Source organism: Crinia signifera, chromosome 1 (assembly GCF_055691185.1).
Source record: "Crinia signifera chromosome 1, ASM5569118v1, whole genome shotgun sequence".
Classification (NCBI taxonomy): domain Eukaryota; kingdom Metazoa; phylum Chordata; class Amphibia; order Anura; family Myobatrachidae; genus Crinia; species Crinia signifera.
The window spans coordinates 419776310-419792740 of NC_139217.1; the positions used below are offsets into that span (position 1 = coordinate 419776310).

General features: G+C 41.3%; 1 protein-coding gene across 2 annotated transcripts in view; it reads right to left on the reverse strand.

Moving 5' to 3' along the window:
• Window positions 1-4123: 4123 nt before the first annotated feature.
• ATG10 (autophagy related 10) overlaps window positions 4124-16431 on the reverse strand; it is a 138094-nt gene continuing 125786 nt past the window's right edge. For both annotated transcript variants that reach the window (XM_083151848.1, XM_083151846.1), the window contains 3 exons: window positions 9715-9803; window positions 7509-7598; window positions 4124-4762 (listed from right to left, as the gene is read on the reverse strand). In XM_083151848.1, coding sequence (XP_083007974.1) covers window positions 4738-4762; window positions 7509-7598; window positions 9715-9803 — 204 coding nt within the window. In that variant the 3' untranslated portion in view covers window positions 4124-4737. The remainder of the gene's footprint in view (window positions 4763-7508; window positions 7599-9714; window positions 9804-16431) is intronic.

Here is a 16431-nt window from a genome sequence, read left to right on the forward strand (position 1 = left end):
ATACATAAGGTATATAGATATACCATTACATGGTGTATCACATTTGCTACATGGTTTTTTTTTTTTATCTTTTATTTTTTGCCTATGATTTTATTTTATTATTTTTCCTTGTCCGTACAATATACAAGAAGCATGAAAATATACATTTAAAAATAAATAAATCACGCAACAAAGGGTTAAAGCACACTAATGTAGCCCATGCACTTATGATGTAATGCATACAATCATTTCATTTTGACCACATTAAATGATTGTATGCACATTTTGTGTACCTTGTGACGCGTGGGCTTGCTGGTAGAATCCCTTGTTGATGCTATCACTTGAATGGGGGAGAGGGAGCTAGAGGGAGCACTGGTGGTGTCTGGAGTAGCATAGCACTGTGAAGGAGCGGTGGATTCGGGGAGAGGGAGCACTGGAGGTGTTCGGAGTAGCACAGCACTGTGAAGGAGCAGTCTGTTCTGGGAGAGGGGACTGGAGGGAGCACTGGCGATGTCTACTTGGATGTTCCAACATGACAATGATACAAAACACAAGGCCAAGTCGACCTGTCATTGGCTACAGCAGAATCAAGTGAAGGTTCTGGAGTGGCCATCTCAGTCTCCTGACCTCAATATCATTGAGTCACTCAGGGGAGATCTCAAACATGCAGTTCATGCAAGACAGCCCAAGAATTTACAGGAACTGAAAGCTTTTTGCCAAGAAGAATGGGCAAAAGAACCTCATCCACAACTACCACAAAAGACTTCAAGCGGTCATTGATGTTAAAGGGGGCAAATCACTTTATTAAGAACTGGGGTATGTTAACTTTTGATCAGGGTCATTTGGGTAGTTCCTGTTGTCATTATGAGTTAAAAACAGTAAACACAGTTGTTTGACAATAAATGGCTTCACCCAACCACTAACCATGAGCGACAGAAAAATTTTGAGTTATCATTCATACTCTCTGACAAGTTTTTGAGTTATCATTCATACTCTCTGGGGCAGAAATTGTATGTTCATAAACTGCATTCCTACCAAAGGGGATATTCTTATCACAATTTGCAGGGTTTTTTTTTTTACTTTTATACCTAGCACCTCCACCAAACGTTCACACTGAATCTATCCACTGGTCTAGTTGCTGTCAATATAAATAGTGACTAATGCACACGAGCAAATAGAACAAAAAAGAACAGTCTGGCACTGAATTTCCCACAGGTAATTACAGGGGGTTACTACATACAACACATACATAAATAGAACACACATTATTTACAGCATATATAAAACAAATACACAGAACGTACATACATACTCACACATGCACATTCACACACATTAAACCTATACCATATATATACAAACACATACAGCTATAGCCACGCTCATCGTTGCAATGATATGGCCAATCATGTCCATTTGGAGCAGCAAAGTCGCATTCACTGTGTGGCAATGCTATGCTTTTACCACGCAATGCTTTTCTAGAACCTGCGTCTGCAAATAAGATGCATGAGTATGGTGACGGGAGCACACCAATCACAGTGTATGTCTCACATGGTGGTTGATGCAGCAACGATGAGCAACTCTTACTTTTGAAAGCTGCCTTGTGGAAAGAGGTGACTGCAAGAGGTTAGTGATAGGTGGCTGGGCACAAGACTTCATCAATAGGCACTGCACCCAGGGGAGTGTGTGGAGCCACTATGATGTGATTCTGTAAGAATTTGGGCTCTGCCCCATGCCTGTGAATCACTTAGCTATGAGGGGGAAGGACTCTGATTGTCACGCAGTGGGCCGCAGCCGAGATTTTAATTTTAAAAAAAAAGTTGGTCCATCAGGAGAGTTTCTGAGTACTCAGAAACCCCCTTGTGTGAACCACTACAGCTAATGTAACCCCTTGTAGTTGTAAACATGTATTTATGCCACAGGCAAACCAAATAAATGTTATATACAATCCCAACAATTAAGCTATTCCAGAAAGACTACTGTAAGTAAGAGATATTGGAAAATGAACAGTCTTCATAAATGTAAAAGTTAAGGAGAGCAGACTGCCCTCTGCAGGCCAATAATAATACACATCGGTACTAACTGGGCTGCCGATTTTGAAATCGGGTCCATCGCATCGCATCCGACCATATCGCATGCGATGCGATGGACCCGATTTTTCCATAGGATTCAATGTTAAAATGGACTGAGTCCATTTTAACATGGAATTCAATGGGAAAAGGGGTCCTTTTCATACCCCTACTATCCAAGTGGGCATGGAGTTGGATACAAACCTGTGGCGAGCCACCGAGCCCGAAGCGTGGATACCATCCGCTCGCCACGCTTCGGGCTCGGTGGCTCGCTACGCTTGCCACAGGTTTATATCCAACTCCATGCCCACTTGGATAGTAGGGGTATGAAAAGGACCCCTTTTTTCCCATTGAATTCCATGTTAAAATGGACTCAGTCCATTTTAACATTGAATACTATGGAAAAATCGGGTCATCGCATCGCATGCGATATGGTCATATGCGATGCGATATCGCATCGCATTGCATCTGATTGTATGCCTTAAGTTAAGGCATACAATCAAAAAATCGGCAGCCCAGATAATACGTAAGTACCTACACATCTGTTTTAGATGTTATCAACTGACAAACTCTTAATTTTATCTTTGAAATTGGTCATTTAAAAAATAATAGGTCAAGAATCACTTTCATTGAAAAGAAAAATGATGAATAACCTTCTGTAAAAATCAGCAACTCTCACAGTTTGTTAAAGCTAAAATGATTGTGTGTGTGTGTGTGTGTATATATATATATATATATATATATATATATATATATATATATATTCACCTTCATTTGAGTGCTGGTCGTTTCTTGCTTGGTCTGCTCAGTAGATTGGGTGAGTGTGTCAATTATTATGCCTATATGGACCCTGCACCTGCATAACAACCAAAAGTCAGGGAGCTCCCTGTGAGGCGTATACCTTTGTGGACCCACAGGTTGAGGGGTGAGGCCTCTTGATTAGGTGAATCTGATTGGTGGAGGTAGTACTAGTGATGTATTTAAACTGATCTTGGTCACTGTTGTTTTATCCCTGACGACGGGAGGACATTACTCCCGAAACATGTTGGAATAAACATAGACTTTTTTCATATCAAGCCTGATGAGTGCCGCCTCGTTTGTTGAAGATATATATATATATAAACATTTTTCAATAAAAATATGTTTAAAACACAATTTGCACATGTTGTTGGGATTCACACCAAAGTAGAAATAATACAGATTTCCCAAACCTCTTGCATTGGAGAATGAGATAACAACAGGAGAGTATATTTCAGTTTTAGGGCCAAGGTGATTTACACACATTACTAACAAATCAATGAAATGCACTAAATAAGTTGTCCTCCGAATCACTGAATCTCGCTGTAATAACCTTGAATTGTCGTACTACTACACTTTACAATTTGTACTCGTATGGTACCCCCGGTGTACACGGCGCCCATCGGAATCCTCTTCAGCAGCATCCCCGGTCCCAAGGATGCATTGCGCAGGCCCGCTGGTGACGTCACCGGAGCACCACATCTTTGGGACCGGGGATGCCGCTGAAGAGAATTCCGGTGGATGCCAGGGGACACTGCAAACATCGGGGGGAGTTTTTCATACTTACCTGGTCCCGGTGCCAAGGAACCAGGTAAGTATGAAAAAAAAAAATCAAAAATCCCTTATCCAAAATGCTTGTGGTCTTGAGCATTTCGGATAAAGTATACTCAACCTGTATTAGTATATACTTTTAAAAATACCAATATTCAATTTTCATTCAAAAGAATAACTGACTTATCTACACAAAATACACAGAAGCCTTTTTCGCTACACATCAGCAACTTCTACAGTTTTTATAAAGCTGTTCTAAAACATCTATATATCCCATTACAAGGACTCTTTTTTGTTTCTCCAGTTCTAATAAATATTAAAGCCAATTACCATGTTTCTGTTCCAAAACTTGTAGTACAAGTTGAGTATCCCTTATCCAAAATGCTCGGGACCAGAAGAATTTTGGATAACGGATTATTCCGGATTTTGGAATATTTTTTATATTTGAATGAGGTATCTTGAGGTATCTTGCATTTATGTTGTATAAACACATCAAACACATGAAATACACTCAAATATATTTTATTTGCGCTTGAAACGTTTTAAAACATGAAACAAAGTTTGTGTACAATCTCAGACGCTGAATTTGAATGCCAAGCAATCACATCCTTGCACATATTTAGTGCCAGTCACATGTTATTTTCGCTGTAGTGCCAGTTACAGATGTCTCCAGTAGGTATTTAGCAAAAAAAAAGTTCATTTTGAAGACTTTGGTTGTTGGAATAATTTGGATAACGGATATTTGGATAAAGGATAATCAACCTGTATTATGAAATTTTATATTCCATTTGTGTTTTATGTCTAAATGTTTGATGAACAGATAACATCATAATGAATATGCCTGTATGACCCTCTGGTTTCAGAAGAACATCTGTTCCATTTCAGCTTGGTTCCTTCCATTGCCTTCTAGAAGTTCCAGTTTGGCCAAGCCGCGTCACCACTGCAGTTGTAGTTCCCAGTTCCACTACATCAGTGCTTATTAACCTCGCTTCATCAACATTCAGGGTGAAAACCTGAAAGTACAGTATGATCTTTAAGCTGGAGAACATGACACCGTTCTCCAGCATAGAATCTGATTTCCCAGAAGTCCATTTCAGACAAGGAAGCATAAGTAGTCTTGTCAGAGGCTGGCTTGGCCTTCAATCCTGGAATGAACAGTGGGGTAATGTTAGGATATGCACAAGATGCACAAAAACAAACTAGTAAAATGTAAAGCCAGCTTTATATTATAAAATGAATTTAAGAAAAAAAAAGTATTGGAGATGCCTGTTATGCTGTAATGCTGAACAGCATTCAAAGAAACGAGATTATTAAGTCCAAATGTTCTGGCACAATAACTCTCCTGGCTATGCCAAGACTGCTAGAGCAAGGCTTTCCAACCCCCATCAATAGAAACATACATAATGTAATCTAGTGTGTTTACAGTTTACATTAAAAAAAAATTAATTAAAATAAAATAAAAAAATCTGAGGGAAGTATAAAGCATTTCCTGTAAAAAAATAAACCACCACTTAAATATTCCAAGCAAGACAATGAGCACAATCTTAAACCACCAACCAATCAGCTCATAGCTATAATTTTTCAAACACAGCCTGTGACATGCCAGTTAGGAGCTGAATGGGGGTGGTTCATTTTATCACTTTTCAAGCTTAGTACATCTGGCCCATTGTATGCTCAAAGTTCTCTAATTATATATGCAATAAACATAAGCAGCTAACAAACCACAAATGCTAATCGGTTTGCGCTATTACGTCATAATGATTACAGTGTGTACTATTGCCATAGGTTGTTAATGTATACATATACCTTAATTACAGGGCAGTACGGAAGGTGTAATGGTTAGCATTACTGCCTCACAACACCGAGGTCATGGGTTTGATTCCCACCATGGCTCTGAGTTGAGTTTGTATATTCTCCCCATACTTAGGTGGGTTTCCTCCGGGTACTTCGGTTTTCTCCCAGAATCGAAAAATATACTGGTAGGCTAATTGGCTCCCAACAAATTAACCCTAGAATGTCTGTGTACATGTGGTAGGGAATATAGATTGTAAGCTCCACTGGGGCAGGTACAAATGGAAAGAGACTGGATGAATTTGCACCCCTAGACTGCTGCACACTTTTCACCAAACCAGACCACAATATGTAACAAAACGGTGAAAAGTCTATTGCGCTGTCTAGATGAGAGGGAATCCTCTATCTTCTTATTCAGCCGGCGGTCAACCAAATGACAACGTTAGAGCAATTGGGGAAATTACTTGCCTTTCTTTCCCCAATTGCTCTAACGTCATTCGGTTGACCGCCGGCTGAATAAGAAGATAGAGGATTCCCTCTCATCATCTAGACAGCGCAATAGACTCCACTGGGGCAGAGACGGATGTGAATGTGTAAAAATATTCTCTGTAAAGCGCTGCGGAATATGTATGCGCTATATAAGAAACTGTTAATAAGTAACGGAGTACCATGTTTCATTAACAGCTGCCTTATCAAGCATAAATAACAGATGAAGGAGTGCCCCCCAGTGGCTTAATAAGAGAGTGCAGAACAGAAAGTAAGACATTTTGTAGCCTTTTATAGCCTCAAATATGTATGTATGTATGTATGTATATATATAGATATATATAGAATATATAGTAGGTCCAGGCACTCGCATCAGACAATCAATTTCAGCAGAAAAAAACAGAATACAACAGGTATACCTGTTGTATTCTGTTTTTTTCTGCTGAAATTGATTGTCTGATGCGAGTGCCTGGACCTACTATATATTTCATATTTCCCTGTTTGGGAGCAAAAGGCACCGCACAAGTTGCATCGATTGACGAGGAGTGCCGAGCGCTTTCTACAACTATAGATATATATAGATATAGAGAGAGAGAGAGAGAGAGAGAGCTAAGGGCTTAGGTGCCTTCTGTGGGTGAGAATAGCCCAATGTAGAAGTTAGCAATAACAGCGGCACTCATAAGACTTTTTTATTGCTGGTAAAACATCAGACTTTAATCCAACATGGATTAAAGTCTGATGTTTTACCAGCAACAAAAAGTATTTTATATATATATATATATATATATATATATATTTTGATAAAATGGTGCTTTATATACAATGTCAATAGAACTCATTATATAAAGTTAATCCTTTGAGTGCCAATGTTACTGTGAGTGGTGCTGGCATTTTTAATGGATATTTGGAGGATCTCACACAGCAACATTGGCCCTCAAACGGTTAAATAAAATACAAACTTAAAGTAATAAAAATAAGTAAAACTAGAGTATAACTTTCAACTGAAGAGTTTCCGAAAAAGAAAATATGTGCAGTATCACAATGACAGAAGCTACTGTTTGCCCAGAAGCAGCAATCTGACTCGCCGATCTACAGCTGCCTGCCAAGATATACCGTGCAATAAAATACTTTGTTTTGACAGAAAGCAACCTTTTTTAGGGGATGAAAAATTCTGAATTGGCTCCTATAAATGAAGCACGGGCATCATCCAAATGAACTCAGACACCCGCCGAGCACCTGGAATTTTTTTTCTTTAGAACATTTTCATTAAACTTGAAGTTCATTAAACTGGAAGTTTTTTTTCCCCAAATATACAGCAAATTTAATTACCAAGGAACGGCTCTTCTGATTTCCTGCCAATCATTTCTGCCTGTTATATATGACTAATCTAGGGCATCATTTCTACTATTTCAAAGGGAGGCAAAGGAATGTGGCATTACTGCGCGACAAAGAACAGATACAAGTACTTAACGTGTCTCCAAAACCAAGGGCTAGGACACCAACTGGAAAATGTGCAATACATATACTTGGAAATTCCCCAATGAAATGAAATCAAGTAGGACCTATAAAGTAAACTAAAATAAAACTCAAATGTATAATAAGATGTAGGCTTACCATTGCATATTTTTCCCATAACTTAATGGTAAAGAGAGGCCGACAACTGGTCCTACCGTGCTGAGCCATGACGTGATGTAATTCCCTATTCTGTAAATAAAAGGCCAACAATTAAATTAATATTGTTACTTTTACTATCCTTACACAAGGCAATCAACTGCATTGTTATTGCTCTGTTCAGTTCATCAATGTCTCGGGTTGATAAAGAAGACTGAAACCGTGAGAACTGAAATGTAATAACTATCCATTCTGTTCCAAAATGGCTGCCTCCGTGTGTGTGGTTGTAAGGAATAAAAAAAAAATGAAGCAACTACAAATACGAGATTTGTAGTTAAAGAAAGATGTCACAGACCCATTAAGATCAATAACAACTAAGCAGTTACGAGCAATAAGAACAGCTTCCCAAACCCACCATTACTTTAAGGATATCCATGCTTGAGCATAGATTATTATTATAATTTTATTTATAAGGCGCCACAAGTGTTTCGCAGCGCCGTACAAAGGAACAATACAGGGAGACAAAGCTTGGCATAACATTGAATAAATAACAAAAAATACAGTACAAATAAAGAGCGGCACAGATCAATACACATTACAGCTTAAATGTAAGTAGTGAGGACTCAATCAACATACAACTAGAGACTTGAGGCCAATGATGGAGATGAGTATGCAGACGAAGATGGTCACTGAGTGTTGGAGTATAGGAGAGCTGTGAGTGAAATGTGAAGAGAAGTGGGGTTTGACAACAGGAGGGAAGAGGGCCCTACTCGGAGGAGCTTACAATCTAGTAGGAAGGGGAGACAGACAGATTACAAGAGGTGCAAGCGAGTGGGTGGTGGTTAGATAGCAGGATGTAAACAGGCAAGGGGTCGGAGAACCAGCTGGTTTATGCAGTGGAAGGGTACGCTTTGATGAATAGGTGAGTTTTCAGTGCCCGTTTGAAGCTTTGCAAAGTCGGGAAGAGTCTAATGGAGCGAGGGAGTGCGTTCCACTGAAGGGGTGCAGCACGGGCAAAGTCCTGTACTCTAGCATGGGAAGCAGTGATCAGGGTGGAGGAGAGACGACAGTTGTCAGCCGACCATAGAGGGCGGGAGGGTGTATGAATGGAGATGAGGTTAGAGATATATGGAGCAATGGAATTAGAGATGGCCCTGTATGTGAGTGTGAGGTGTTTGAAGAGGATTCTGTAGGGGAATGGAAGCCAGTGCAGATTTTGTTGAAGGGGAGTGGCAGAATTAGAGCGGCGGGAGAGGAAGATAAGCCTGGCTGCAGCATTGAGGAATTAATTAGTGCCTTAGTCGATAAGATATAACTATATGGACTCAAACATAGATAGCCTTAAAACCTTAACTGTAATCAAGGAGTTTGGGGAAACTCTGATTTAGGAGATGAAGTACAACCAATGGTGGCTCTTACCTGAGGAGAGGGGCTGCCACAATGCTGCCCCCCCTGCCACCGCTGCTTGTCACTGCCACCACCACCGGTTGTTCGGCAGTAGCTTCTTCTATGGGGCTGCTTCGGGAGCAGACACGTAGAAGCATATTGATGGTCCCTTGTCCGGCACATGCGCTGTATCGTCCGCTGTACCTCGCATGCGCAGAACCCATTTTTTATGGGCTGACCCGCAGCAGCCCATAGAGAGGCATCCTGGAGGGAGGGAACACCTCCCAATGGGACTGCCTCGGATGACTAGCAGGTCGGCCTTCCAATAGGCAGTCTCACAGACTGCATATGGCTTCACACAGTGGCGGATTGTAACTGGGGGGGCTGCAGCCCATAGGTAAAAACCGCCAGTGATTATAACATAAACTGAAGTCCCACAGATTTATCCAACACAGAAGCTAGGCAATGAGCAATAACAATAAAGACAAATGATGACAAAGGATGACTTTCATTTGTGGCAGACAGATACAATGGAAAATTTAGCCAATTTATACCACTTTCACATCACTATGCCGGGTCTGACCCGACTCCGGCACTTTCACATTAAACCTGGGCCGCCCAGGTTTAACCCTTCTTATAACCCCTGTCAAATTGCCAGGTTGGTCAACCCAGGATATAAGGTTTGGTGCTTTCACACCACACCTTAACCTGGGTCGACCCAACAAAAACCCAGGTTTGAAGTGAGATGTGAAAGGGATATATTACTTTGTTCAGCAGGAAAGCTTCTTGTACACTGTGAAATGATATCTAGCCAAACTCTTACCTGCTTGTGGCGCCTTGAATGGATGACATGAATTCATTGGTACGACATGGGTGAAGTACAAAAAATGGCTGGCCAAGAATTGGGTGTTCCTAAAAATAACAAATTCATGAGGATTCTTGAGAAATCCTGTAACATCTCTTCATTAACATACATATTTTCAGTAGGCAACAAATCTTAACACCAACGCCTGTATGAGTTTCGGTAGACAAACAGTGCACAGGCACACCAACTAAGTACAGTGTAATACAAACTGACATTTTTTTTATATTTCTCAAAATAGAAAGGTCATTGCTACTGACGTGATATGCCCCTAAATCAGTGGTTCCCAAACGTTTTTTGAATCACAGCACCCTGGATTATCAGAATCTTTTCCCCAGCATCCCTAGGATTCTGACCTCGGGCTAATGACTGTCGGAATCCCGACTGTCGCTGTGCTATACCACACCTGTGGGGACAGACAGGATTCACTTATGTTTGTCCACATAGTTTATAATTGGCAACCACCAGCACTGGTTTTGCCTAATATAATGACCATAAATAATTAATATTGCTCCTGACCCACCCCTGCAAGAGTCCAAAGGCACCCCAGAAACTACTGCCCTAAGCCAACCTATAGAGATAAGCAGATATAGAGATTGGGAGGCCAACCTATAGAGATAAGCAACATCACACTGAACTAAATGGGAGGAGTGAAAAGTTATAAAAGTGGGCTGTAGTCTGTTTTGTGCATCTACAAATACAAAAATAGATATAATTAAAGCTTTCTTTTAGGAACAAATAGTATCCTGACAGCAAAATGAACATTTTGGAAGGCAAGAAATGAGTGCATGGATACAATCACTAATGAGAAAAAGAACAAACACAAATAGTGTACACATGAGGAAAGGGGCCTCCGCTAAGGAGCACACACTTAAAACTGGTGTGTGCCCAAGTCCATTTATCATTGTTCTTTGTTCATTTAGAACAGAATGGGGACTTTTAACATCATATGAGATTAGGCATTTATCGTATTTACATTTTTCAGTGAAATAAATATATTCTGCTCTCATTTACTCTAAGGCTACAGATATTCCCCTATTGTACACATCTTTATATGAGGACTTGGAAGTGTATCAGCTAACCAGTACTGCTTTTAATTAAAACGTTCTAGATAACAGTATTTTTTTTTCAAATAGTCATATACACAGCTGCCATTTCCTTTTTAGCAGTCCTTCTATAACCCATTCTCTCCTTTAGAAAATCTTTCCAGAGAAAAGTGAGTGACACACACAGAATCACACCATGTCATGTGACTGTAGAGAAGGAGCCGTGCCCAGTGTACAGAGGGGTATTTCAAAGCATCTCTGCTCTCTACATCATGTGCTAAGTGACTGTATGTGACTACCCATGGCACTGCAAAATGGGTTTAATTATAAATGTAGACAATGATGGCATGTCAACACGTTAGAATATCAACATTTCATCCATGGTGGCCCTGTGACTTACCTCTCATTGTGGCTTTGGCAATGTCCTGGTGGCCATGGTATGGGTGGGATCTCTGATCCTATGACTTTCCTGGAAAGTATTTCTCTATCTCTAACACTAGCCCTCCCTGTAGTGCCTAACACCAAACTCCATCTCAACTACCCGCAGCCTAACCCTAACGTTGACACATCGTAACAGCCAACATTGGGATGTCAACATTATTATTGTTGACATTTTGACTATATCTCTTTTGAACTGATACGAAATGTAGAATAATGTTGACATTCCTCATGTAGACAGAGATGAAATGTCATCTAACAGTCTAACCCCCATTTCACCTGTCAACACTCTGAGAACATCTACATGCTGCCTATATTTACTAAAGTGCGGGTTTTTAGAAGTGGAGATGTTGTCCATGGCAACCAATCAGATTCTAGCAATTATCTTTCAGAAGGTGCTAGATAAATGAAAGTACAGTAGTTTGAAAGGTACTTGTTTCCTAGCACGGCCACAATCGTATGGATCGTGTACCTTTAAGTTAAGGTACACGATCCATACGATGGACCCGATTTCCTTTGAAATCAGGTCCATTTGGCCGGCTAGGACACAATATCGGGGGCATCGCGTCGGTCGGGACCATTAACATTGGTCCCGACGCGACGCCCCCGATCTTCCCATAGGCTTCAATGTTAAAAAATATTTTAACATTGAAATCGTGTAGGGAAAGGTAAAATATCGGGGGCATCGCGTCGGTCGGGACCATTAACATTGGTCCCGACGCGATGCCCCCGATTTTTCCATAGGCTTCAATGTTAAAATATTTTTTAACATTGAAATAGTGAGAAAATGTGAAAAATGTGAAATGGGCCAATATGACCCATTTCACATTATAGATGTCCCCGTCGTCACCCCACGATAGACGCCAACCCGAAGCGTGGCGAGCGCAGCGAGCCCGCGAGGGGCGGCGGTGCGCGTCCTCCGACCTTTTCATTCCCCTACTATCCACGTCGGCGTGGAGTTGAGAATAGAATAGTGTGGCGAGCGCACCGAGCCCGAAGCGTGGCGAGCGCAGCGAGCCCCGCGCGGGGACGCGTATAACTTCACAGGTATACGCGTCCCCTCGCGGGGCTCGCTGCGCTCGCCACGCTTCGGGCTCGGTGCGCTCGCCACACTATTCTATTCTCAACTCCACGCCGACGTGGATAGTAGGGGAATGAAAAGGTCGGAGGACGCGCACCGCCGCCCCTCGCGGGGTCGCTGCGCTCGCCACGCTTCGGGTTGGCGTCTATCGTGGGGTGGGGTTTACGGCGTTAAATTTGGGGGGGTTGGGAATATTTTACATTGAATCCAATGTAAAATCGGGTCCCAGGGACCCGATTTACATTTCATTCAATAAAAAAATCGGGTCGAAAATCGGTCGGTCGCGTCGATCGCATCGCATGCGACCAAATCGCATGCGATGCGATCGACACGATTTTTCCGACACGACCACCCCGATGTAAATCGGCGTGGCCGTGCTAGGAAACAAGTACCGTTTGAAATGATTGGTTGCTATTGGCAACATGTAAATCTACCCCTAAGACATTAGTAATGAGTAAAAACACAGCCAGAAAAATATATGTATATGCCATTACAGTTTAAATGTGTCACTCCTCCATAATTCCACTAAGAGATGGCTTTAGATAAATAATAATAGTGAATATAAATAACTTTTTCAGGACAGTTTATCAAGATGCTTATGGAATTGTACGCATAGTTTTTGTTTGCTGACTGTGATGTATGGCAGTCATTGGGATTGTAAATATACCATATGGTGTTCACTGTACTGTACTAGGTATATCAGTGTATGTATGTATGGTGGTTATTGGTATGCTTTAGGCTGAAATGGTGGTCTCTGTGATGCGAATTCTACCCACCTATACATGTGTTGGCCCCTCCCACAGGTTATTTAATCCCAACTACATAAGGTCCCAATGTTTGTGTGGCGCATCAGTGTCAGTAATTGCCCATCTAACGCTGTTTGGGTGCAGGGACTGCCACCATTTTCCCAAATGGAAGCGTGTCACCGTCGTAATGGAGTCAAGATCTACATCGGAGGATGAAGATTTCCTGGCCTCTTAGTAGGACCAGAGGTGGCTGCATGGGTCATGCAGTTGGCGATGGAGTTGCAGATGATCAGACATGTGTTCGGATCACTAATGGAAGATGCCTCCTGCTGTATTAACATATTAGTGCTATCAATGCTGCTTCCCTAAGCAGTAGCGATTGCATCTCCAACCACATCTGTGTCAGGTCCCCCGGTGCACAGAACTTATGTGGATATTCGCACACATGCAGACTTGTATGCATCTGAATTGCCTACAGTTTTGTCTACACACAATCACTAAAAGTGTGAATATGAATACACGTAGAGGTGTGCGCTTGGCTCTGGAGCATGCGGAAACACACAATAAAAAAACATTAAAATGGACTTAAGTGCAACTCGGCATCCTGCTATTTTCATGTTATTTTATAATGTGTAAACCATCCACAAACCGGTTTTAACCAAGCCAATAACTGTAAAAATAGAGAATAAAGGGACACCAGCAGCAGAAATCAATGTAATCAACACTACTAGACAACTATCATGAGCCTTTTGTGGTAATCTTACTAGTTGCTTGTTGGTGTGTTTAACCCCAAAATGTATAGTGTTTTGTTTTCAATATCATTGTCATTTTCAATTTTGGGGTTAAATGTGTGGGCAGCTTGCAAAAGCCTCCATTTAGTAATTGTCCCCCCCCCCCCCCCCGTCTCACAAACTTCTAAAAACAAAATGTATGGTCTTAAGCTGGTTACACACTAAATTATATTTTGATCGGTTTGCTTGATTACAATGGATCGGAATGTCAAATCATTCAAAATCGACCAGTGTGTGGGCACTACATGCCGTCGGTCCTACAGTAGGGCTGACAGAAGACCTCACTTACAAGAGCAGTCAGTAGCATGGCTGCCCCCATCATGACGTTGCTCCCTGCATCGGTTCCCCGTCGTCTGCAATGTGCAATGTTCCATGGAGTATACACTGTTTAGTGTGTACTCAGCTGTAGAGTTAATGGTGATGTCCAAATGTACTGTACATGACAATGTATATGACAAACTAGCATCTATTAAAAAACAAAATGTATCTGCAAAATCACCAGATAAATGTGTGAAAAGCAGCTAATTATTTGCTTTCTGCGATTTCTTTTGATTAAAGCTTAATTTCCAAAATCTTTATAGAAATCTCTAAAAATAATGTAACTGGTTTGAAACACTCAATAAAACAGAAGACATGTAAATTAGATTTTCTCATAATTAGAGTAGATAAAGAATATATATGAAACATGCATAAATGCAATGCAGCCAGGGCTGAACTAAACCACAGGGGCCCAGGAGAAATCACAGGTGGGCCCTCGTCTACTCCCCTAAGGTTCAGTTTCCAGACTGTGCACTTGAATTATACACACAATATGTTACCTTATACTACACAGGACAAAGGTGTATTATCTACAGTTATTCATCTAGTACATTACCATGCATCACTAGCAGTATTTACTATTTATTTATCCAGGTGCCCAGCCCATGCATTCTCCAATGATTAGACAAACCAATGTGATAGATGGCCACACATGCATAGAATTTTTCTATCCTGTATTTTATTTGGCTGACGATGTTTTGCTCATCTTTTAGAGGTTCATGTTAGGGTAGTATCTGTTCTCGCTCTGGCAGGTGTGAAAACTGACTGTGTGCCATTGGCGGGAGGGGGGGGGGGATCTAGAACTTCATGGGAACTGGAAACGGAAGAGATCTGTGGAGAAAAGCTGCTTGAGGCAAGTGAGGGAGTTTTCAGCCACCACACGGCAAATATTTGTGAAGCGTCTGGGAAACCAAGCTATAGTAACTGCAAGAGAGACTAGAAGTAATTCATTACTGTGACATGTCTAAAAACTGGGAATGTTTATCCTGCACATTTTGTGTTAATCAGCGGCCAAATGAGAATCAGAAACCATATTCCCAGTTGGACTTAATCATGTTTTTGCAATGATAATGTTGCCTGACAAGAAACAAATTAAACTAATTTATGCTGGCTTTTAGTCATCTTTTAGACATTTTTACTAAACAGAACTTTCTTAGGGAACTTTGGAAGATAATCAACTGCTAATATTAACCGGGGAAACCCGCAGTTCTGTCAGATTTCTTTGGAGGGCGAAATCATTCACTTGGACGATCGGTGCAACTTTGTACAGTACTGAATAATATTTTACAGGTACCAAAGGGTTCTGGGATAAGGGGGGGGGGGGGGGATTTATGAATAATGACTATACATATGAAGCAATTATATCACATCTGTGGCTGATTTTACACACAGGCCAGTAATTCAGGATGACACTAGCATGGGAACTGAGAGGGGGGTATGTGGTCATTCGGTGGACATTCAAAAGGTCAACCACTATTGGTAAACAGGCAGAAAGTCAACACATGAAAAAGTTTGACACAAATAATAGGTCGACATGGAAAAAGGTCAACATGGTTTTAGCATTATTTTTTTTAAACAGACTTGTTCATGCTTTACTATTCCAGTGGGCAAAGAGGCAGACTATAATAGTGTACTCGAAGCACGGGGAGCCATGTGAGGGGACGCGTTACGCTGATACGGTGTCCATGTCAGCAAAAAAAAAACAGCTCATGTCAACCTTTCTCTATATCGAACTAATAAATGTGTTGGAACTCCTGCCTGTCGACCAATAGTGGACCATTTGACTGTCAACTTAGATACTGTCCACCTAACGATCCACCCAACTGGTAGGGCTAAGTGGCAGGCCTATCAGAGATTACATCATCTATATATGTCTAGTGTCCGTGAGTCTCAGACACACTGCCATCTGCTGGCAGAGCGTGAAACCACATCTCTTTCTCACATATTCACATTTGAGCGGGCTTACTAGTAGTTATATAGTTGTTTAGGTTGAAAAAAGATGTAGGTCCATTAAGTTCAACCTTTTTTAGGACCCGTTAAAGGGTAAGGTCTAGATCAGGCATGTCCAGCCTGCGGCCCTCCAGCTGTTGTGAAACTACACATCCCAGCATGCCTTGCCATAGTTTTTGCATTCCCTAAGAGCAAAAATGTGGCAAGGCATGATGGGAATTGTAGTTTCACAACAGCAGGAGGGCGGTAGATTGGACATGTAAGATCTAGATGTTAGATCCCCATTTGAATAATTATTATCATCTGGT